A 23402-nucleotide genomic window follows, 5' to 3' on the forward strand; every position below is an offset into this window, starting at 1 on the left:
TGGGAATTTATCTGCAGTCAGTTGTTCAGTACGACATAAAATGTCATGTTAGTGTTTCTTTAACGTCTCCAAAGATTTGAACAGATTTAATCATGTTAAATTCCTCAAACTACAAGATGGTAGCAGAATATCTGCAGCCTCCCTGCTGACCAGTGTGGTTGTTCTACTGGTACCTTTCCCTTCATGATGTTGATGGAGGATCAGACTGGGCCTCTGGTGGCGGAGAGTCCTGATTAATAAGGAATTTTCTGTCTGGGATACATGGAAGGAACAAAGTCAGACATCATGATTCTCTCGGAGGATCGACATGAAACTTTGCAGCACCAGTTTTGCAGGTTACTGACTGCTGATCTGATCTCCTCAGGAAGCTGGTTTCAGAGTCATAAACCAAGTCTGGAACAAGTTAAGATCATTTGTAAGAGGATCTCAGACGTAAGGCAACATCATCCAGGCTGGGACTTTATGTTATTTTCCAACATTTAAGATGTTTCTCTGAACTTGTAGCATAAATTTCTCACATAAATAAGCACTAATAAAATATTTACAGTTCTAAATGGGACTTAAATGCCAGTCGGAAGAACAAGGGGGTAAAAACTGTGATTTAGTATAAATATATATATATATATATATATATATATATATATATATATATATATATATATATATATATATATATATATATATGAAGCATTTCTCTGTGGCAGACACACTCAGGTGTGTGTTATGAGAGAACAGAGGAAGGTAATGGGAGTGGATGAAGATGGGAGGAGACGCAGGTCCAGGAGGAAGGGTGTTTCCAGAAGAACGTCATCATCCTCCTGCAGATCATCAGGACCAGGGTTTACTTTGGATGAGTCTCTGTCTCGTTCACCAGATTGTCTCTTCCTGGGTGGAACTCTAAACACTGAGCAGTCACAGGACAGACGGGGTAAACTTTTCATTCTTTTTAGATGAAATGTATATTTTTATAAACCTGTAGAGGAGGGGAGCGTATGTGAAGTTTTTCTGAGTGTTAAAGAGAGGACTGCTCCATCTTTTATCATTGTATGTGTTTTTATCAGTACCTTAAAAAATGGTAAATGGTTTAAGTGGGTTGTTTGACCACATAGTTTTAATTGTGGGGTTGCCATGGTGATCACTGTCGCAAGTTTTAATTATCCTGAAGATGTGTTCATTACAGTTTAGATACGTTCATATTAAAAGTAAGGGTTGTAAATCATTTAAAAAATTAATTATTATTTCAAAGTAGTCTCGACTGAGAGTGTTGAAAAGTTCATACCAAAGGAAGACTTTGGTATGATGCTGGAAGAGCTTCATAATGTGATCTGAAAGAACAAAGAGTGTTTTCATACCACTAAAACAGAAGTAAATTCACTAAACCCTAAAATAGAAAATATAAATGAAAGTAAATTTGGCTGATGTTTAAGAAGAAGAATGAGGAAACAAACTTTCCTTCACAGTTTTACCTGTTAGGAATGTGGAGAAACTGGTTAACATTCATTCTCTGAACACATATTTCATTTTCGCTTTCTATATACAGATTATAGACAGTTGTTGAGAGGTGAGATGGCAGAGAAAGGAGATCAGCTGGACAGAAAATCCTTCTCTTGTTCCATCTGTCTGGATCTCCTGAAGGATCCGGTGACTATTCCCTGTGGACACAGCTACTGCATGGACTGTATTAAAACCCACTGGGATGGAGAGGATCAGAAGGGAATCTACAGCTGCCCTCAATGCAGGAAGACCTTCATACCGAGACCTGTCCTGGAGAAAAGCACCATGTTAGCTGATTTACTGGGAAAGCTGAAGAAGACTGGATTGGGGAGAGAGCTGGAGGTGAGTCGACAAGAAATCCAGCAGAGAATCCAGGACAGAGAGAAAGATGTGAAGCTGCTTCAACAGGAGGTGGAGGCCATCAATCACTCTGCTGATACAACAGTGGAGGACAGTGAGAAGATCTTCACTCAGCTGATCCATCTCATCCAGAAAAGAAGCTCTGATGTGAAGCAGCAGATCAGATCCCAGCAGGAAACTGAAGTGAGGCGAGTCAAAGAGCTTCAGGAGAAGCTGGAGCAGGAGATCACTGAGCTGAAGAGGAGAGACGCTGAGCTGAAGCAGCTCTCACACACAGAGGATCACACCCAGTTTCTACACAACTACCCCTCACTGTCAGCACTCAGTGAGTCTACACACTCACCCAGCATCAATATCCGTCCTCTCACACACTTTGAGGATGTGACAGCAGCTGTGTCAGAGCTCAGAGATAAACTACAGGACATCCTGACAGACAGATGGACAGACATCTCACTGACAGTCACTGATGTGGATGTTTTACTGCCACAACCAGAACCAAAGAGCAGAGCTGGATTCTTAAGATGTTCATGTGAAATCACACTGGATCCAAACACAGCACACACACAGCTGTTACTGTCAGAGGAGAACAGAAAGGTGACAAAAATGTATCAACATCAGTTTTATTCTAGTCATCCAGACAGATTCACAGCCAAACTTCAGGTTCTGAGTAGAGAGAGTCTGACTGGACGTTGTTACTGGGAGGTGGAAATGAGAGGAGACGTTTCTGTAGCAGTCGCATACAAGAATATCAGCAGAGCAGGAAGTGGGAATGAATGTGGATTTGGATATAACAATAAATCTTGGACATTAGATTGTTACGAAGACAGTTATGAGTTTTACTACAACAACATCAGAACCTCCATCTCAGGTCCTCGGTCCTCCAGAGTAGGAGTGTACCTGGATCACAGAGCAGGTATTCTGTCCTTCTACAGCGTCTCTGAAACCAGGACTCTCCTCCACAGAGTCCAGACCACATTCACTCAGCCGCTCTATGCTGGACTCTGGATCGGTCCTGGATCCAGTGCTGAGTTGTGTAAAGTGAAGTAAAGAATCACGCTGATGTCATCATGTTTACATAAAGGTGACCCATCGACACCGACAAAGCAGGAAATATTGTGACGCTGAATGACTGATACCTGTTGTCGTCCAGTCAAACAGATGTTACCGGGCACAAAATTGGGATTTTTTCCACATAACTACCATAGACCGTAGAAGAATCATGGATGACGCCTCCGGGGGTTAAAAGTGAAGCCTATGCAGAAGTGTATAAATTCCGAGTGCTTTGCTAGTTTGACATTTTTTTATTTGCTGGTTTTTCTTGTGTTTCTTTCTTTTTGGAGGAAATCACTGCTAATGATGATTTTTATTTCCATCAATATTTCTCCACATGAAAATCTGAACTTCTCTGTTCTCTAAATATGTGTTGAATATTTGTATTGATGTATTTGTATGTTGTTGTTTCTCTTCCACTTCATGGAGCCAAACAGAGAAATCAGCAGACCTTCCTTCATCACACATTATTTTACTCTCAACACTTTGGAAATGTAAAAATCATTTTCTACATGGAATTACTTTTAGTTGCTCTACAGATCAGATGTTGTTTTTCTAAATCAACAACAAATAAGGTATCTAATGATGAGATGTTCAGAAACACTCATTTCCAGGATGAGAAGAAATCAGATCATTCATCATGTTTAATGTCAGAACAAAGTCCATTTTTTACAAACAAATAAACTTGAACAAACAAAGGAAATGAAAAAAGTATTTTCTTTTGTCTTCATTTCAATATTTCTGTGAAATCTGATGGAGAAAATATCAAACTCATATGAGGGAAAGTAATAAAGATTTTTTATTCTACATGTAACATGAAGAAGTCAGACTGTCTGGAAACTTAAATTTCACATCTACAAGTTCTACTTCCAGCCCAAAAGCTGATGTGAACACTAAAAGCTGGAAAGTCTTCTTTCCCATCTTTCCCAGGTTCCCCGAATGCAGCAGCAGTGTTGCAGGTTGGGACTTTGTTGAAGCTGCCAAAGACTCAAGGATGTTTTTCGTCTTCCTGCAAAAACACAACTGAAATCTGAATGCTGATGAAGACCACAAGAGGGAGCCTTCATCCTGCTAACGAGGATGAAGAGGAGGGTAAAGCTCCTCAAACCTTCATCTGCAACCTGCACATGAACAGCTGGACAGATGAATCTGTTGTGTTACAGTCGCTGTGGTGCATTTCTCACATCACTATTTACATTTGGACAACAGTTAGTTCAACCTCCACAACATTTAGTCATTTGTGCACACCATAGTAGCAGTTTCTCATTCCTTCCAACAAATTGCAATGGATTTTGGACACGCATTAATTGCTTTCATACAAGTATCTGCTGTTTTAAACCATGATCATTTTCTAATGGCATGTCAGTCAAAATTAACTACTTGTGAATGCTGAATAGTCATTCCGTGGATTGCCCTCTCCGGGTCGGGAGTGAGGTCCTGCGTAAAGTGGAGGAGTTTAAATATCTCTGGGTCTTGTTCATGAGTGAGGGAAGGATGGAGCGCGAGATCGACAGACGGATCGGTGCGGCGTCTCCAGTAATGCGGACTCTGCGCCGGTCTGTCGTGGTGAAGAAGGAGCTGAGCCAGAAGGTGAAGCTCTCAATTTACCAGTCGATCTATGTTCCTACCCTCACCTATGGTCATGAGCTGTGGGTCGTGACCGAAAGAACGAGATCTCGTATACAGGCGGCTAAAATGAGTTTCCTCCGCAGGGTGGCCGGGCTCACCCTTAGAGATAGGGTGAGGAGCTCAGTCATCTGGGAGGGGATCAAAGTAGAGCCGCTGCTCCTCCGCATCGCGAGGAATCAGTTGAGGTGGCTCGGGCATCTGGTCAGGAATCCTCCTGATAAAATGTCATGTTAGTGTTTCTTTAACGTCTCCAAAGATTTGAACAGATTTAATCATGTTAAATTCCTCAAACTACAAGATGGTAGCAGAATATCTGCAGCCTCCCTGCTGACCAGTGTGGTTGTTCTATTGGTACCTTTCTCTTCATGATGTTGATGGAGGATCAGACTGGGCCTCTGGTGGCGGAGAGTTCTGATTAATAAGGAATTTTCTGTCTGGGATACATGGAAGGAACAAAGTCAGACATCATGATTCTCTCGGAGGATCGACATGAAACTTTGCAGCACCAGTTTTGCAGGTTACTGACTGCTGATCTGATCTCCTCAGGAAGCTGGTTTGAGAGTTTCGAGGCTTTGGACACAATTATTCAGTCACTTCTGGTCACAAACCGAGTCTGGAACAAGTTAAGGTCATTTGTAAGAGGATCTCAGACGTAAGGCAACATCATCCAGGCTGAGAGTTTGTGTCATTTTCCAACATTTAAGATGTTTCTCTGAACTTGTAGCATAAATTTATCACATGAATAAGCACTAATAAAATATAAAATACAGTTCTAAATGGGACTTAAATGCTTGTCAGAAGAACAAGGAGGTAAAAACTGGGATTTTAGTATCAGAAGATAAAATACTGACATGTGACTGGGCAGGTTTAACCTGAAGCATTTCTCTGTGGCAGACTCACTCAGGTGCGTGTTATTGGAGAACAGGGGAAGGTAATGGGAGTGGATGAAGATGGGAGGAGACGCAGGTCCAGGACCTAGGCTTTCAGTCAGAAACACCCTCCCACCTTCCAGGAAGAAGGGTGTTTCCAGTAGACGGGAGGTCATCATCCTCCTGTAGATAGTCAGGACTGGTTTTTATCTGGTACAGTTATCGTCTCGTTCACCAGATTGTCTCTTCCTGGGTGGAACTCTAAACACTGAGCAGTCACAAGACAGACGGGGTAAACTTTTCATTCTTTTTAAATGAAATGTATATTTTTATAAACCTGTAGTAGAGGGGGATGTCTGTGTGAGTTTTTCTGAGCATCAAACAGAGGACTTCTCCATCTTTAATTATTGCATGAGTTTTTATCAGTACCTTAGAAAACAGGAGATGGGGTTTAAGTGGATTGATGACCCCCCTAGTTTTCATTGTGGGGTTGCCATGGTGATCATTATTATAAGTATTAACTGTTCTGAGGATGTGGAAGGTTTTATTCTGCTGGATGTGGTCAAGTTTGGGGGAAAATATACTTGAAAATATACTAAATTTGACTGATGTTTAAGAAGAAGAACGAGGAAACAAACTTTCCTTCACAGTTTTACTTATTTTGGAATGTGGAGAAACTTGATAACATTCCTTCTCTGAACACATTTTTCCTTTTTGCTTTTTATATACAGATTATAGACAGTTGTTGAGAGGTGAGATGGCAGAGAAAGGAGATCAGCTGGACAGAAAATCCTTCTTGTGTTCCATCTGTCTGGATCTCCTGAAGGATCCGGTGACTATTCCCTGTGGACACAGCTACTGCATGGACTGTATTAAAAGCTTCTGGGATGGAGAGGATCAGAAGGGAATCTACAGCTGCCCTCAATGCAGGAAGACCTTCATACCGAGACCTGTCCTGGAGAAAAGCACCATGTTTGCTGATTTACTGGAAGAGCTGAAGAAGACTGGACTCCAAGCTGCTCCTGCTGATCACTGCTATGCTGGACCTGAAGATGTGGCCTGTGATTTCTGCTCTGGAAGAAAACTGAAAGCCATCAAGTCCTGTTTATTCTGTCTGGCCTCTTACTGTGAGAAACACCTTCAGCCTCATTATGAATCACCTGCATTCAAGAAACACCAGCTGGTGGAGCCCTCCAAGAACCTCCAGCAGAACATCTGCTCTCGTCATGATGAGGTGATGAAGATCTTCTGCCGTACTGATCAGAAGTGTATCTGTTATCTCTGCTCTGTGGATGAACATAAAGGCCACGACACGGTCTCAGCTGCAGCAGAAAGGACTGAGAGGCAGAGAGAGCTGGAGGTGAGTCGACAAGAAATCCAGCAGAGAATCCAGGACAGAGAGAAAGATGTGAAGCTGCTTCAACAGGAGGTGGAGGCCATCAATCACTCTGCTGATACAACAGTGGAGGACAGTGAGAAGATCTTCACTCAGCTGATCCATCTCATCCAGAAAAGAAGCTCTGATGTGAAGCAGCAGATCAGATCCCAGCAGGAAACTGAAGTGAGGCGAGTCAAAGAGCTTCAGGAGAAGCTGGAGCAGGAGATCACTGAGCTGAAGAGGAGAGACGCTGAGCTGAAGCAGCTCTCACACACAGAGGATCACACCCAGTTTCTACACAACTACCCCTCACTGTCAGCACTCAGTGAGTCTACACACTCATCCAGCATCAATATCCGTCCTCTCACACACTTTGAGGATGTGACAGCAGCTGTGTCAGAGCTCAGAGATAAACTACAGGACATCCTGACAGACAGATGGACAAACATCTCACTGGCAGTCACTGATCCAGATGTTTTACTGCCACAACCAGGACCAAAGAGCAGAGATGGATTCTTAAGATGTTCATGTGAAATCACACTGGATCCAAACACAGCACACACACGTCTGTTACTGTCAGAGGAGAACAGAAAGGTGACAAGAATGGATAAAAATCAGTCTTATTCTTATCATCCAGACAGATTCACTGACTGGCGTCAGGTTCTGAGTAGAGAGAGTCTGACTGGACGTTGTTACTGGGAGGTGGAAATAAGAGGAAATGTTTATGTAGCAGTCGCATACAAGAATATCAGCAGAGCAGGAGATGGGAATGAATGTGGATTTGGATATAACGATAAATCTTGGTCATTAGATTGTTTCGAAGACAGTTTTGATTTTTACTACAACAACATCAGAACCTCCATCTCAGGTCCTCGGTCCTCCAGAGTAGGAGTGTACCTGGATCACAGAGCAGGTATTCTGTCCTTCTACAGCGTCTCTGAAACCAGGACTCTCCTCCACAGAGTCCAGACCACATTCACTCAGCCGCTCTATGCTGGACTCTTGATCTGTTTTGGATCCAGTGCTGAGTTGTGTAAAGTGAAGTAAAGTTATTTTCTCTGCTTGTTGCTGAGAGTTCATTGTTGTGACGTCTCTGCTCTGCTGTTCTCTTGTTTATTTGACTTTTTTTTATTTGCTGGTTTTTCTTGTGTTTCTTTCTTTTTGGAGGAAATCACTGCTAATGATGATTTTTATTTCCATCAATATTTCTCCACATGAAAATCTGAACTTCTCTGTTCTCTAAATATGTGTTAAATATTTGTATTGATGTATTTGTATGTTGTTGTTTCTCTTCCACTTCATGGAGCCAAACAGAGAAATCAGCAGACCTTCCTTCATCACACATTATTTTACTCTCAACACTTTGGAAATGTAAAAATCATTTTCTACATGGAATTACTTTTAGTTGTTCTACAGATCAGATGTTGTTTTTCTAAATCAACAACAAATAAGGTATCTAATGATGAGATGTTCAGAAACACTCATTTCCAGGATGAGAAGAAATCAGATCATTCATCATGTTTAATGTCAGAACAAAGTCCATTTTTTACAAACAAATAAACTTTGAAATAATGGAAAAAGTCTTTTCTTTTGTCTTTATTTCAGTATTTCTGTGAAATCTAATAAAGAAAATATCCAACTCATATGAGGGAATAACTGAGCAGTTTTTCTGGAACAGCAGAAAGTGATAAAGTTTCCTTTATTCTCCATCTAACATGAAGAAGTCAGACTTTCTGGAAACCTAAACCCCATTCCGACCTTATACAACTCCCCAGCAGTAAGAATTAAACAACACAAAAACACTTCTGGGGTTAATTGTGAAAACCTCATGAAAATAAAAACAACAAATCTAATAAAATCTGAAAATAAGACAATAAAGTGTGGCCTACTGAATATCAGATCCCTCCCAAATAAGTCTTTATTAGTCAATGACTTGATAGGTGATCACCACATTGATTTATTCTGTCTTACGGAAACCTGGTTCCAGCAAGAGGATTATGTTAGTATTAATGAAGCTACGCCAGCTAACTATTTAAACTTTCACATTCCTAGAACTACAGGCAGAGGAAGAGGTGTTGCAGCTATCTTTAAGTCAGAATTTTTAATTAGTCCTAAGCTCAAAACTAACTATAAATCCCTTGAATTCCTGACATTAAATTTATCTCATCCAAAATGGAATTCAGAGAAACCGCTCCTTTTAGCATTAGTGTATCGCCCACCTGGACCTTACTCCGAGTTTCTGACCGAATTCTCTGATCTCTTGTCTGAGTTAGTGCTGACTACTGATAAGGTCATTGTACTAGGTGATTTTAATATTCATGTTGACGATGAAAATGATAGTTTAAACATTTCCTTTAGCTCTATTCTAAACTCAATTGGGTTTTCACAAAATGTTAATGGTGCCACTCACTCTCATGGTCACACTCTTGATCTTGTTCTAACATATGGTATTGAGACTGATAAGCTCAAAGTATTTCCTCAAAACCCTGTCTTGTCCGATCACTTCTTATTAACCTTTGAATTCACTTTATTTGATTACTCATTTGGGCTGCATGGTGGTGTGGGGGTTAGCAAGACGGTTGCTGGTTTGATCCTTGGCTGAAAATATTATTACAAAATTTAAACAATCAATTGAATAAATTTTTTCACATCTACCATGTGTTAGCATGACTGAGAGTCCCCCTTTAAGCTTTACCTCTGCTCAGATTGATCAACATGCTGATACTATAACAGCTTCAATGCGTACAACCTTGGATAATGTTGCTCCCCTAAAGAAGAAGAAATTAGGTAAGATTATGAAGGCTCCCTGGTTTAATTCCCAGCTTCGAGCTCTAAAACAGCCGTCAAAGCATTTGGAAAACAAATGGCGTTCATCAGGATTGGAGGAGTCTCACTTAACCTGGAAAGAAAGTTTAAGCGTATACAAAAAAGCCTTACGTACGGCAAGAACAGCTTATTATTCATCATTGATAGAGGAAAACAAAAACAACCCTCGGTTTCTTTTCAGCACTGTAGCTAGGCTTACTAGGAGTCAAAGCGCTGTGGAGCCATGTATTCCTTTCTCACTTAGCTGTGATGATTTCATGTATTTTTTCAGGAATAAAATTGACACTATTAGAGATCAAATTCACAATACTCTTCCTTCTACCTATAATGTTGAGCCTGTTGTGGTTTCCTAAGTATCCTTAGAACCAGGATCTGACTTGTGTCTAAATAGTTTCTGTCCTGTCCAACCCTCTGAATTAACTAAAATAATAGCTTCATCTAAACTATCCACCTGTATCTTAGACCCTCTCCCAACGAGCCTCTTTAAGGACATTTTCCCTTTAATTAATAATTCACTACTAAATCTTATCAATATGTCTTTAGTGACAGGATATGTACCACAATCATTTAAAGGGGTGCTATTATGGTATTTGGAGTTTTCTGAGCTTTCTACAGTGTTACAGTGTTGAATCCTCATCAGACATGTGAACGGCACTGTTTTTTATCACCTAAACGCATGTTTGAGTTTGAGTTTGAGTTCCAGCACGCTCACCGTTCGGTTTCCATGGCAACGAAAAATGCGTCGTTTTAGAGAGTTTTTTCTACTTGGAAATCCTTGTGACGTCCCGGGGGATAAGGTTCGGTGATTGGTTACCTTCTACTGGTTAACAAGGGCATGTACAAATACATCAGGCGGGTGGAAAACGTGGGATAAAGTTATTTCCAACGATGGCTGGTGAGTTTACCAAAGAGAGACATCCTGCTGCATTCGTTGCTGTGGGTTGCTGTTTTCCACTTCGTTTTCAGGCTCTGATTCAGGTTCCAACATGTAGGGCTGGATGCTATGTGTTGACATTGTATTTTTTTTTTTTTTTATTGAGTTCATATTAGCCTAATCCTTCTGTTTATGAGATGTTACAATGACGGCGAAAGCAGGTGCGATGCGCGCTCCCGATGTAGTGCAGTGGTGGGAGGCGGGGCTTAATGCGGAAGAGTCTCAATCCACTCGTTTTGCCCGCAGGCTGATCTGACAGCCTACGGAGAGGGTCGGTCTGAAGTAAATAAAGCCGTTTGTGACAATAACTCGATCAATCCCAGTCCTTCTGGTCTCAGAAATAAAAATAAATTAGCCTGAAATGCACATAATATTTCCACTTTAAAACTGCTGTAATCAAGCCTTTACTTAAAAAGCAATCTCTAGATCCAGGGGTGATAGCAAATTATAGACCTATATCTAATCTCCTGTTTATGTCCAAAATTCTGGAGAAAATAGTTTCAGCTCAGCTACATGCCCACCTGTGCAGAAATAATTGATTCAAAGAGTTTCAGTCAGGATTTAGAGCTCATCATAGCACTGAGACGGCATTGGTGAAAGTTACTAATGACCTTCTTATGGCCTCAGAAAAAGGACTTGTGTCCGTACTTATCTTGCTTGATCTTAGTGCTGCATTTGATACAGTCGATCATAACATTCTGTTACAAAGACTAGAACAGGTGATTGGAATTACAGGTACAGCGTTAAGCTGGTTTAAATCATATTTATCTGATAGACTTCAGTTTGTTCATGTAAATGACAAGTCCTCCTCCCAAACTACAGTAAGTCATGGAGTTCCTCAAGGTTCTGTACTTGGACCAATACTCTTCACGCTATATATGCTCCCTTTAGGCAAAATTATTAGACAGCATGGAATAAACTTTCATTGTTATGCAGATGATACTCAACTATACTTATCCTTTAAACCAGATGAAACAAATCAGCCCAATAGGCTACAAAATTGTCTCATAGACATAAAGACTTGGATGTCTAGAAATTTTCTCCTTTTAAACTCAGATAAGACTGAAGTAAGTCTCTTTGGATCTAAAAAACTCATAGCTAAATTTTGCAGTTTTATAATTAACCTGGATGGCATTACTTTAGCTTCCAGTGCTACAGTGAGAAACCTTGGAGCAATATTTGACTCGGACCTGTCCTTTGGTCCACATATTAAGCAGGTTACTAAAACAGCCTTCTTTCATTTACGTAATATAGCCAAAATTAAGGACATTCTGTCTCGGAGAGATGCAGAAAAACTGGTTCACGCTTTCGTTACTTCGAGACTAGATTACTGTAACTCTCTATTACTGGGCTGTCCTAAATATGCCCTGAAAAGCCTTCAGCTGATCCAGAATTCTGCAGCCAGAGTCCTGACCAGAAGTTGGACCATTGAGTTGGACCTCCAACTCAATCTGTTGGTTTCCTTATATAGGCTATTATGAATTGAATTTCATTACGTTTTTTTCTCTGTCTGTAAAGCGTCTTGAGATGGCATTGCCGTGATTTGACGCTATATAAATAAAGTTGAATTGAATTGAACTTAAATCTCACATCTACAAGTTCTACTTCCAGCCTGAAAGCTGATGTGAAAACTGGGAGCTGGAAAGTCTTCTCTCCCATCTTTCCCGGCTTCCCTGAAGGCAGCGTCAGTGTTGCAGGTTGTGATTGATTTTGTTGAAGATGCCAAAGGCTCAGTGACGTTTTTCATGGCTTCCTGCAGATTCACAACTGAAATCTGGATGTTGATGAGGACCACAAGAGGGAGCCTTCATCCTGCTAACAGGGATGAAGAAGAGGGTAAAGCTCCTCAAACCTTCATCTGAGCTCTGCAGATGGAGAGCTGGACACATGAATCTGTTGTCATGTTAACAAGAGTGATGCCTTCAGAGTCCAACAATAATTCAGCAGAAAACTTTTAGAAAAGCTGAAAACTTCAGTCTTTGGAGAGAAATTTATTCAAACTGACAAAATTTTTTGGTTCTGTGAGGAACTTCTTTGTACATTTATCATTTTAAAAGTATGCTATTAACTTATTGCTGGTGTGTGACATGGTACCATAATTGAAAGCGGTTTGTCCTGAAAGACTGGAAACCAAAGCTGGGAACTGTGGTAATTACTGAATGGATGTTTTTGCTTATGACAATGTTCTTGTGGGGCCACATCAGTTGCTAATGTGGCCGATGTTGGCATCAAACCTCACATAACATCATCAGCATTGGTTAAAGATTGTGCAGAACAACGTCTGGTATCCTCCTGCTGAAATAACCACAAAACTCCCAGGAAAAGACGTCACCGTGATGGGAACGTTTGTCTCGTCTACCAGCCTGGATGTTCTTTCTCATCCTGCATATGCAGAAACAGAGATCAGGTTTTCTCAAGCGTGGACTTATCTGGCCACAGAACACATATCTGAGTTGAGCTAGTGTCTGGAGAACTTGATGTATGGTTTCCTCCTAGTGGAAAAAACAGTTTTAGGTTACATTTCTGGATGCAGGACATGAACAGTTATAAGTGAAAATCATTTTCAAGGTCCCTCTGAATCCATGTGGTTATATTGCTCACGCTGGCGTGACGGTTTCTCCTGCAGCACTGCCTCAGGGATCAAAGATCATCCAGCACTGGTTTCTGGGGGTGACCTTTACACACACTGTTATTTACCAAGGCTGTCTGGGTCTTGTGTGAACTCTAGGCTGCTCTGGCCTTCCAGTCAAACATGAGATGCAATTCAGAGGTTGTTGGGTCCCATCAGGATTGATGCTTTTTCTAAGTTAAGTCATTTTTCTAAAACACCAGTAATTAGCCAAGTTTGGGCCAGTTTGGCAGAAACTCAGTCAGAGAAATATGGATGTCCTTGTTTGGAAAGTTGACATTTTGGCAAAGGCCTCTTTTATACCCATTCTTGACACCCTCACCCCTTAGTAATGGCTGACTGTTAAATCTTGCAGAAAACCTTTTCTGCACTTACTATGAACATTTCTATCTTTTTTTTTTTTTTTTGCCTTTATTTTCAAACTTTTTAAAGTGTTTTTGGTCAATTCTTCAAATAGATAGATAGATAGATAGATAGATAGATAGATAGATAGATAGATAGATAGATAGATAGATAGATAGATAGATAGATAGATATGGTTAATTGTAAGGCTTCAACATGTTTTGTTATAAAACACTTTGATTCTCTTATCTTAAGGCAATGATTGTATTGAAAGTGAAAACGTTCTTTTTTTTTCTTTTTGCTTTACAGTATTTGTTACTTTTAAAGACAAATGTTGTTCGAAAATATAAATAATAGTTTATCAATGTTTTTTTTTTTAAACAGATAACTTTAAACGTGGAAGAAAAAAAAAGAATAAGTTTGGTCTTCCACGCTTTCCGTACTGATTCCGAGCATGTTGCGTCTATAAAACTCCGTTCAGCGAGAGCGCGCTTTCTTCCCGGCGGTGGGACGAGGAATAGACAAGACCAACCTGTATAAGAGACAATAAGAGGTAACTTGCTTTAAATAATTCAAACTTATGGCAGTATATGGTATAATTTTGTCTTTGACTTCATATGAACTGAATATTTTGGTGGAATTAAGCAAATAACGCGCTTCACGTTGAATAATAATCATCGTCCATGTGGTTTGCAGGTAAACAGAAGGACGAACTTTCCAGATCTGCAGACAGAAACTTTAACAGTACACCCTGACCCTCACCATAAAACTATTTAGGAACTTTCCTGAGATATTTCTAATCAGGTTTGACTGTTGCAAAGCTACCATGAAGAGGAAAATGGCGCAGCAGGAATATCAGCTGGACAGAGAAAGATTTTCTTGTTCCATCTGTCTGGATCTCCTGAAGGATCCGGTGACTATTCCCTGTGGACACAGCTATTGCATGGACTGTGTTAAAAGCTTCTGGGATGGAGAGGATCAGAAGGGAATCTACAGCTGCCCTCAATGCAGGAAGACCTTCATACCGAGACCTGTCCTGGAGAAAAACTCCATGTTAGCTGATTTACTGGAAGATCTGAAGAAGACTGGACTCCAAGCTGCTCCTGCTGATCACTGCTATGCTGGACCTGAAGATGTGGCCTGTGATGTCTGCTCTGGAAGAAAACTGAAAGCCATCAAGTCCTGTTTATTCTGTCTGGCCTCTTACTGTGAGAAACACCTTCAGCCTCATTATGAATCACCTGCATTCAAGAAACACCAGCTGGTGGAGCCCTCCAAGAACCTCCAGCAGAACATCTGCTCTCGTCATGATGAGGTGATGAAGATCTTCTGCCGTACTGATCAGAAGTTAATCTGTTATCGCTGCTCTGTGGATGAACATAAAGGCCACGACACGGTCTCAGCTGCAGCAGAAAGGACTGAGAGGCAGAGAGAGTTATTGCTGTGTCGACATAAACTGACAGTCAGAAAATCCGGGCCGGAGGGAAAGACGAGAGAAGAGTTCAGTTTGAGGTGGGGGTAATCAATCGCTTTGATGATAAAGCAATAGCTAACTGTGAGAAGATCTTCACTCAGCTGATCCGTCTCATCCAGAAAAGAAGCTCCGATGTGAAGCAGCAGATCAGATCCCAGCAGGAAACCATGGTGAGTCGAGTCATAGATCTTCAGGAGAAGCTGGAGCAGGAGATCACTGAGCTGAAGAGGAGAGACGCTGAACTTTATATGTTGTTAGAGACAAAGGATGATAACCACTTCTTACTCAACTACCCCTCACTGTCAGATGTGATTGAGTCTGTAAAACTAACCAGCATCAATATCCGTCCTCTCACACACTTTGAGGATGTGACAGCAGCTGTGTCAGAGCTCAGAGATAAACTACAGGACATCCTGATGGACAAACATCTCAAGCAGAGTCTCTGATGTGGATGTTTCACTGACAAAACTGGAACCAATGAGCAGACTTGGATTCCTAAAATCATTCATGGGAAATCGTGCTGGATCCAAACACAAGATACACACAGCTGTTACTGTCAGAGGGGAACAGAAAGGTGACATTAGCAAAGCAAGAACATTATTCTGGTGATTCTACTGATCCAGACCGATTCCCTGGTGGGTTTCAGGCGATGAGTAAAGAGGTTCTGACTTGGCGCTCTTACTCGGAGGTGGAAATAAGAGGAGACGTTTGTCTAGCCGTTGCTTACAGGGACTTCAGCCAAGCAGGGAATAAATCTAATAAATAAATAATAAATAAATCTAATAAATCTAGTGGACGTGGATCTTCTGTAGAAGGTCTTCTGTCCTTCTACAACGTCTCTGACAGCATGGTTCTCCTCTACACATGCCAGACCACGTTCACCCAGCCGTGCTATGCTGGGGTTGGGGTGTCGGGCTCTGGGGGCTCCGCCGAGTTCATGGCCAGGAATGAAGATAAGGATGGACATGAGGATGAGGATGATGATGGACGTGAGGATGAGTGTGAGGGTCGAAATGGAAATGGAGAAGGAGATGAGGATGAGGATGGAGATGAATATGACTATGACAATGAGTCTGGAAATGGATATGAAAATGAATATGACAATGGATATGAAGATGAGCCCTTTCTGTTCTCATTTTCATGAATTAGAGCAGAGACGGAACAACGACGACCTTTTGCTGGATGTTTTTGCACATCGTCATCCTGGTCTCTAGCGCCTCCAACAGGTATATGCTGGATCTAACAGTTATTAAAAACATAAAAAATGACTCCTAAACAATAACTAAAAGATGAAAACTCTCTCAAACATGACATTTTAATAAATGCCAACCAAATCTGGCTGCTTGGGAGAAAAGGAGGATTGGACCAGGACTTTTTACAGAACCGGACACCACACTGCCACTGCATTTTCATCCCAGCAGTAAAGGATTTGGGATTTATTGATGGCTTTAAAGATGTTCGCTGTCAGGTTGAAATAAGATCAAACTCGCTGATGAACACAGACGTCCTGTTGACAGAAGGAAACTTGGAAGTTGTTAGATCCAGCTGATACCTGTTGGAGGCGCCACAGACGTGGAAACGTCTCACCAAAACGTCCTCTGTTTTCATCTTTAACACGAAGAAGATGCAGAACAACAACCAGGAAAGTTTTATTTTAAACAAAACTGAAAAAAATGTGTAAATAATAGAAGTTTTACAAAAAAAAGATTAATATGTCCAGCTCTCCATGTGCGGAGTTCAGATGAAGGTTAGTTCAAGAGCTTTACCCTCCTCTTCATCCCTGTTAGCGGGATGAAGGCTCCCTCTTGTGGTCTTCGTCATATTTCAGTTGTGATCCTGCAGGAAGACGTAGAAAAACTTCACTGAGCTTTTGGCAGCTTCAGCATCAGTCACAACCTGCAACACTGATGCTGCATTCAGGGAAGCTGGGAAAGATGGGAGAGGAGACTTTTCAGCTTATTGTTCCAACCAGCTTTCAGACTGGAAGTAGAACTTGTAGATGTGAGATGTAAGTTTCCAGACAGTCTGACTTCTTCATGTTAGATGGAGAATAAAGGAAACTTTTTCTTTCTGCAGTTCCAGGAAAACTGCTCAGTTATTCCCTCATATTAGTTTGATATTTTCTCCATCAGATTTCACAGAAATGCTGAAATGAAATAAAATAAAATAAAAAAGACTTTTTAGTTTTTCAAAGTTTGTGTGTAAAAATGGACTTTGTTTTGACATTAAACATGAATGATCTTATTTCTTCTCATCCTGGAAATGAGTGTTTCTGAACATCTCATCATTAGATACTTTATTTGTTGTTTATTTGTTATTTTTAAATCTATATTTGAAGCAAAAAATGCTAGTTTAACAATATAACATTATAAAATATGTTCACATGCAGATAATTCTGACAATATGTACGCCGTACGATGGACTGGCGGCCTGTTCAGGGTCCATCTGCCTCTCGTCTGATGATTGCTGGGATAATCTCCAGCTTCCTGTGACTCTTAATCAAACTCAGAATATGAATAATCGAACATTTGTACAAATCTTTTAAAAAGCCAAAGCACTGTAATTATGTGGATATAAAATTGATTTCTTTTGTCATATCACACCTCAGAAGGTCGCACTGCATTTCACACACATGTGAGATGAAGCTGAAAGGACTTTCAACCCTTTATAGCTGCTTGGAGGTTGACATGAAAAAACCAAGTTGTCCTTTAATTCTCTCTACAAAACCCGACCCCTTCATCCCCAAGTATCACCTGTATCATCTAACAATGTTAACCTGCAGACATTTTTGTTCGGCCCATCTTTAGGTACCTTCCAAGTAAAGCATCCACTTTAAAATAGTTTGAACTCTGTTTAGTATATTTTAAAACTAATTTATGAATAGTAATTAAAAATAGTGAATCATGATCTACAGATAACCTGTGAGTATTTAAATGTGAGCAGTTGTGTGTCCATCAGTTTTCCCGACAGCCTGATTAGAGGGCACACAGACAACTGCTCACAACATCAACAGAAAAACAAAGGCTCACAAATTATTGTATACTTTCTCTCTTTTTAAAGGAATAAAAATAAATCATTAATGCAAACAACATTGATAGAAACATTTTAGTCTACAGACCCGTCAACTAGCTATCTGGACTCCTCCTACCTTCTTATATTCTACACCCAACAACAGCCGAGTCATCAGAAAATGTCTGAATGTGGAATGACTCAGAACTGTACTGAAATCAGTGGCTTGTATTTTACAATTATGATCTTAACCCCATCCTGTCAGGTAGTCGGTGATCCAGAAGATTATTGAGTCGTCAACACTCTCCTGCAGCTTCTCACCCAGCAGCAAAGGCTGGATGGTGTTGGGAACAAAAGAGAAGTGAAAGAAATTGAGTCAGAATGCTTCCACCAGCATCCGGATGGAAAAGGTCTCTGCAGCCGGCAGATGACCACGTTGTCAAAGCTCAGCTTGGTGAGAAAACTGCAGAAAGTCCTTCAGTTTCTTCACCTGCAGGCTCATATTGGCCAAGACCAACCTCTCCAGCACCTTCATCATGTTATGAGGACCACTGCTCGGTAGACGTTCAGGTCAGATGGTGGATCATCCATAATAAATTATTCATCATGTTTGTTTGAGAATAAATTATTTTCTCTACTTCATATAAAAAATATGAAACTGCACATTTCTTTCTTCTAGGTGTTAGTTTTTCTTTAAAATGTGATGTTTGTACTAGAGTAAAACTGATGTTGGAATAGATTTTTAATTTATTCTTTACTCATTTTTAAATTAAAAAAATTAGAATAGTGTCCACAACAGCAATAGCAAAGTTCTATCAGGGTTCTGTTTTCTTTATAGAAAAAGCACATTGATGAAATTCTAAACCTCTGGCAACTTTTAATCAGCCATAACCTAAGATCTACCCATTTTAAAGTTAAAAGGTGAAAGATTTCTTTTTTCTTTCCAATTTCAAATATCAAACATACAAAGTCATATACAACAGAAGCAAATGGATGCGAGAGGTATACAAAGATTAGTAAGAAATTAACAGAAAATATGAGCAAACAAAGAATAAAGAAAGCTACGTGGTGAAAGCTGGAGCAATTTTTTCTGCTTACAAACGTGGCAAACCTTGTGGTTAGGTTTAGGTCATGGGTCCTTCAGGAATTTGTGGTCGGGCTGCCTGAAGATCGAGGAACTGCAGTTCCGGTCCAGCCACAATAGGTGGCGTTGTATAAAACTACTACTACTGCTACTACTACTACTACTAACAATAATAATAATAATAACAGTAATAATAATACCAATAATATTTTTATCTCAAGGCTTTCATACCACCTGTCGTTTGCATGTCTTATATTTTCACATACAACTGCAAAGCAGTTGTTTGTTTACACATCAATTATTTTCATGGGTTCCGAAGAAAATATCTCAAAAGACACATAAGAAGAGTTGTGATTGACAAAGATTTGATATAATATTTTATTGAATGTGAATTAGTTATCTACTTTGTATTCGTGATATGTATATGTGTATTGTCACAATAAAATCTCATTTTAAAAAAAGACGGCAAAGCACACTATTTATCTCGACAGAACACATATCATCACGTAATGTTCTAGATTTATTTAATTTCCAATTGTCTTATCTAAAACGAAAAACCACATGGTTTTGGTCAAACTCTGCTCAGCGCCCCCTTTAACTTCCCCGCGGAAGGCTGCAGAGGACCGGATTCCACCACTAGAGTTCCGCCACCCTGCGGCTCACCTGCGCCGCCGCTCTCCGTCTGTTTACCTCCCCGATACCAGCGCTGCTGTTGCGGTGGCAAGCTGGACGCAAACCACCATCCGCAGCTTTCAGCTGGACAAATACTAATGTAAGCTGCCTAGCGTCCGGTCCGTCGCGGATTTTCTGCAGCTTTGTGTGATATTGCCACTGCGGCGGAGGTGAGTTTGGAGTTTATTCTCATGAAAATGTCTCTTTCTCAATGACAGCCTCGCGTCTCCGGGCGCTAGCTCAGTTAGCTTAGCTGTAGTCTAGCTCGGTTAGCTTAGCAGTAGGCTAGCTCAAATAGCTTAGCTGTGCGCTAGCTCGGTTAGCTTAGCTTTAGCTCCTTAGCCTATCTCGTGATGGAGGATTGCGAACATGGCGCCCTCCAAAACAAACGAGTTGGTTGCTCGTGAGCTCAGTGTGTTTCGTGGTTTTGTGAAGATGAAAACAGATTCGTGTTTGCTTTAGCTACTGCCATTTAATTTGCCGGAACTGTGAATTTTATGTACGTTTATTGACAAGTCGGCTATCTTCATTAGCAAAGCTTCGCTACGTATCAGTTTATTAGCTTCGCTAACAAAAAAGTCGCAACGAAAGCATGTTTTCTAGTCAAAAGGCTAATTTTAGGCTAATATTTTTAGTTATGTGTTTTATAAAAATGAAATGAAATGGTTATTATATAGTAAAATCCTAATACAATTTGTGTAAACGTGGTTTGGAGGTAGCTCGCCTGCTAACAGCTACACAGCCTCCATGGCAGTGCCTGTGGCCTTCGCAGCTGTCTCTTTGTTGCTAAAGGCTCCAGTTGTGCCATCTAGGTGAAACGTTTGCCTAGAGGATATTTTCTTTTTCTCATTACAATACCACAAGGCCGTTTTTAGTCCCAGAATATGCCTGAATTAGGCTGCCATCACGAGTTTAATGTTAATAGTGTTGATGGGACTCCTATAGTTAGATAGTAATGCATTCTTAAAAGCTGAGAGTTATTTTAATCAGTATTTCATTTGCTGGGTGCAATTGTTAATTTGGTGTATCATTATGGAATTGTTGGGGTTTCTGAAGAAGCAACAGCAGCAATGTGTGGTCTCTTTGTTTACCCTGGATGGTACAAAGCCCCACCAACCAATGCTGACTGTCGTCTCATGAGGCTGCAGTGTTGCACACCTTGATCTGGGTGGTCGTCTTAACATGTAATGCGAGGTCCCTGGAGACAAAAGTGCAGGCTTGGCTTTGTTGTGTGCATGCCAGCACAGCACACGGAGGTGCATGCCCTGGTTGTACTTCACACAGAACATGGGAGCTGTATGTGGGAGTTGTACAGTGATGAGGCTGGCTTTTTACGCTCAACACTCGTTTGTTTCATTCTTAAATTTCAATAAGCCATTGCTAAAATAATTACATTTTAAGTTTAATCCTTGTTATTCTCAAAACTAGACAGCTTTCAGAATTAATGTGACTATCAAAGTCTTATTTGTTGCTTAGGTGAGTCACATTTCTGGCTCTTCACAGTGACAAAATGTCTTCAGAAAATCTTGGGTCTGCTCTGAGGCAGAAAGACATTCCCAAAATACTGCATCTTAACCCAGGGGTATCCAGTTCGGTCCGACGAGAGCTGTGGTCCAACAGGTTTTCCGTGTATTCCTGCTTCAACTCACCTGAATCAATCAGGTTCTGTACAAAGACTTATTTGAAACAGTTGTGTTGGAGCAAAGATACATGCAAAACCTGCTGGATTGTGTACCCCTGTCCTAACCCGATCCACCTGTGAATCTCCCTGTCTCTTCTACCTCCACTTGAAACAAATCCCAGAGATACTTGAGGCAGGAAGTTGTTCCAGGATGAGAAATCCAGCTTTATTCCATTTAGGACCACACTCTCAGATTCAGAGATGTCAGCTTCTTCACGCTTGGCTGCAAACTGCCTCTGTGTGCTCTGGAGGGTGCATGGGAATTTGTCCAACCAGCCTTTGTGTGTTTTATGGACTTGGAGAAGACTTATGACATTGTCCCTTGTGGTGTCCTGTAGTAGTAAATTTGGGAGTATGAGGCTTTTGTTATGAGCAGTTTGGTTCCTGTTTAGCCGGAGTCAGAACTTTTGTTCCTCCTCCTTCTTTCTCACTGTTGGTGTGAAGTCTGATTTGTCTTGAGCTAATTTAGTCAAAGTGTAAAATGTTATCTACATCTGCATCTCTGTCATCTTAAGACATATAAAAATATAATATGCAAAGAAACTTAGGTTCATGTTAGTTGTAATCTTCAGTGTCCAAACTGAGAGATGATGGACTAGCCTAATTTATTCAAAGTCTAAAATGTTCTCTACATCTGCATCTCTTTCATTTGTATTTCATCTTAAGACGTATAAAAATATAATATGCAAAGAAAACAGGGGTGGGAAAATCAAATTGAAAAATTGAATATCTGGATTTTTTGCTTCACAATTTTATTATCGGTTTTTTTTTTTTTTTTTTTGTTAAATCAATTTTTTTTAAAAATAAATTAAAATAATCTATTGTAAAATTTTTGTTATTTTAACTGTTTTTATTGATCTTTTTACTTCTTGAGCATTATAGCAGCAGAATGATTGTCTGGCTTTCGTGTTGTTTTTTCCTAATTGAAATGAAAAATGACGAGTGTTGTACTTTCTTTTTTTTCTAATCTGCAAAAATCAGCAATATTGAAGAATTTAAATCAAATCAGCACCCATAAAATCGGAATTGAATAGAATTGGGGCGACTACATATCATCACAGCCCTAAAAGAAAAGTATGTTCATGTGAGTTGAAACCTTCAGTGTCTAACCATCAAGCTGCTACAAACCGAGAGATGATGGCGTAACCTTCAATCTGACTTAAAGTATAAACTTAATTACTAGCCAGTAGCTTTTAAATACAGTTTTAATGTTAGCTTTCTTCATTTTACTGTGCTTTGTGCATTTGTTCTCTCCCATCAGCATGAGTGTTATTTTTCTCACCTCAAACCACAGTTCATGCTGTCATATGATAAGTGCGAAGACGTACATCCTTTCTCAACATCTGTCACAGCTGCCTCTTCCATAAAACACTCTGAAACGCCGTGTCCTCCTGCGTCTTTGAATGCTTTCGGTGATTGTATGTTTAGCTTTTGGCTGGGATTTCTGGAAGTGACATCTTAAGTTTCACGGATGGTTAGGAGGAGGACTGCATGAAATTGGATTTGACTCTCTAAGCTATTTGGTGGACCAGGAACTGTGCACCGCAGTAGAGTCAAATAAGTATTATTCACAAGGCTTTAAAGGTTTCCAGGAGTTTTCCATGACAAATTGTCTTTAGATTTTCTTTTAACTGTTGTAGACACAGTTTGGTTTGATGTCCACATGGCTGGGGAGGTCTTTGGTGTCTTCGGTATGACTGTGTTTGATTAAACGACTCGCTTGTGCTTATTTTTCCCCCATTATAAAAGCAGGTAATAAAAAGCACCTTTTAGTCACATTTTCCTGTTTTTGGTAGATGCACATTAAGTTATCAGGCTGCCAGTTTTGTTCAGACTGACTTTTTTAGGCGTAGAAGTCAGATTTCACTTGTGAAAAATTAGTAAAAGCTTTTTTTAAAAAAAATTTTTTTTTTAAATGTTTGTATTTAAGTTTTTAAATGATTAATCTCGCACTGAAAAAACAAATATTAA

The 23402-nt window shown here is 40.2% G+C and overlaps 4 protein-coding genes across 5 annotated transcripts in view; all 4 read left to right on the top strand.

The window, feature by feature from the left end:
• Positions 1-1566: 1566 nt before the first annotated feature.
• Positions 1567-2901, top strand: LOC306758116 (tripartite motif-containing protein 16-like protein; the record flags this gene model as incomplete). Its single annotated transcript, XM_079243326.1, has 1 exon — positions 1567-2901. The coding sequence occupies one exon, from the start codon at positions 1567-1569 to the stop codon at positions 2899-2901; it is 1335 nt and encodes a 444-aa protein (XP_079099452.1).
• A 3252-nt stretch (positions 2902-6153) lies between these two features.
• On the top strand, positions 6154-7827 carry LOC306758172 (tripartite motif-containing protein 16-like; the record flags this gene model as incomplete). Its single annotated transcript, XM_079243398.1, has 1 exon — positions 6154-7827. Exon 1 carries the CDS (start codon positions 6160-6162, stop codon positions 7825-7827), a length of 1668 nt encoding a protein of 555 aa, XP_079099524.1. The 5' UTR covers positions 6154-6159.
• Positions 7828-14349: 6522 nt separating this feature from the next.
• On the top strand, positions 14350-15431 carry LOC306758117 (E3 ubiquitin/ISG15 ligase TRIM25-like; the record flags this gene model as incomplete). The annotated part of the gene is made up of 2 exons (XM_079243327.1): positions 14350-14973; positions 15105-15431. 2 exons carry the CDS (start codon positions 14350-14352, stop codon positions 15429-15431), a joined length of 951 nt encoding a protein of 316 aa, XP_079099453.1.
• A 4345-nt stretch (positions 15432-19776) lies between these two features.
• zmynd11 (zinc finger, MYND-type containing 11) overlaps positions 19777-23402 on the top strand; it is a 39224-nt gene continuing 35598 nt past the window's right edge. For both annotated transcript variants that reach the window (XM_079243386.1, XM_079243387.1), the window contains exon 1: positions 19777-19920. The gene's annotated coding sequence lies outside the window, so the exon portion shown is untranslated. The remainder of the gene's footprint in view (positions 19921-23402) is intronic.

This window comes from Telmatherina bonti (genome assembly GCF_933228915.1).
Source record: "Telmatherina bonti genome assembly, chromosome: 7".
NCBI lineage: Eukaryota > Metazoa > Chordata > Actinopteri > Atheriniformes > Telmatherinidae > Telmatherina > Telmatherina bonti.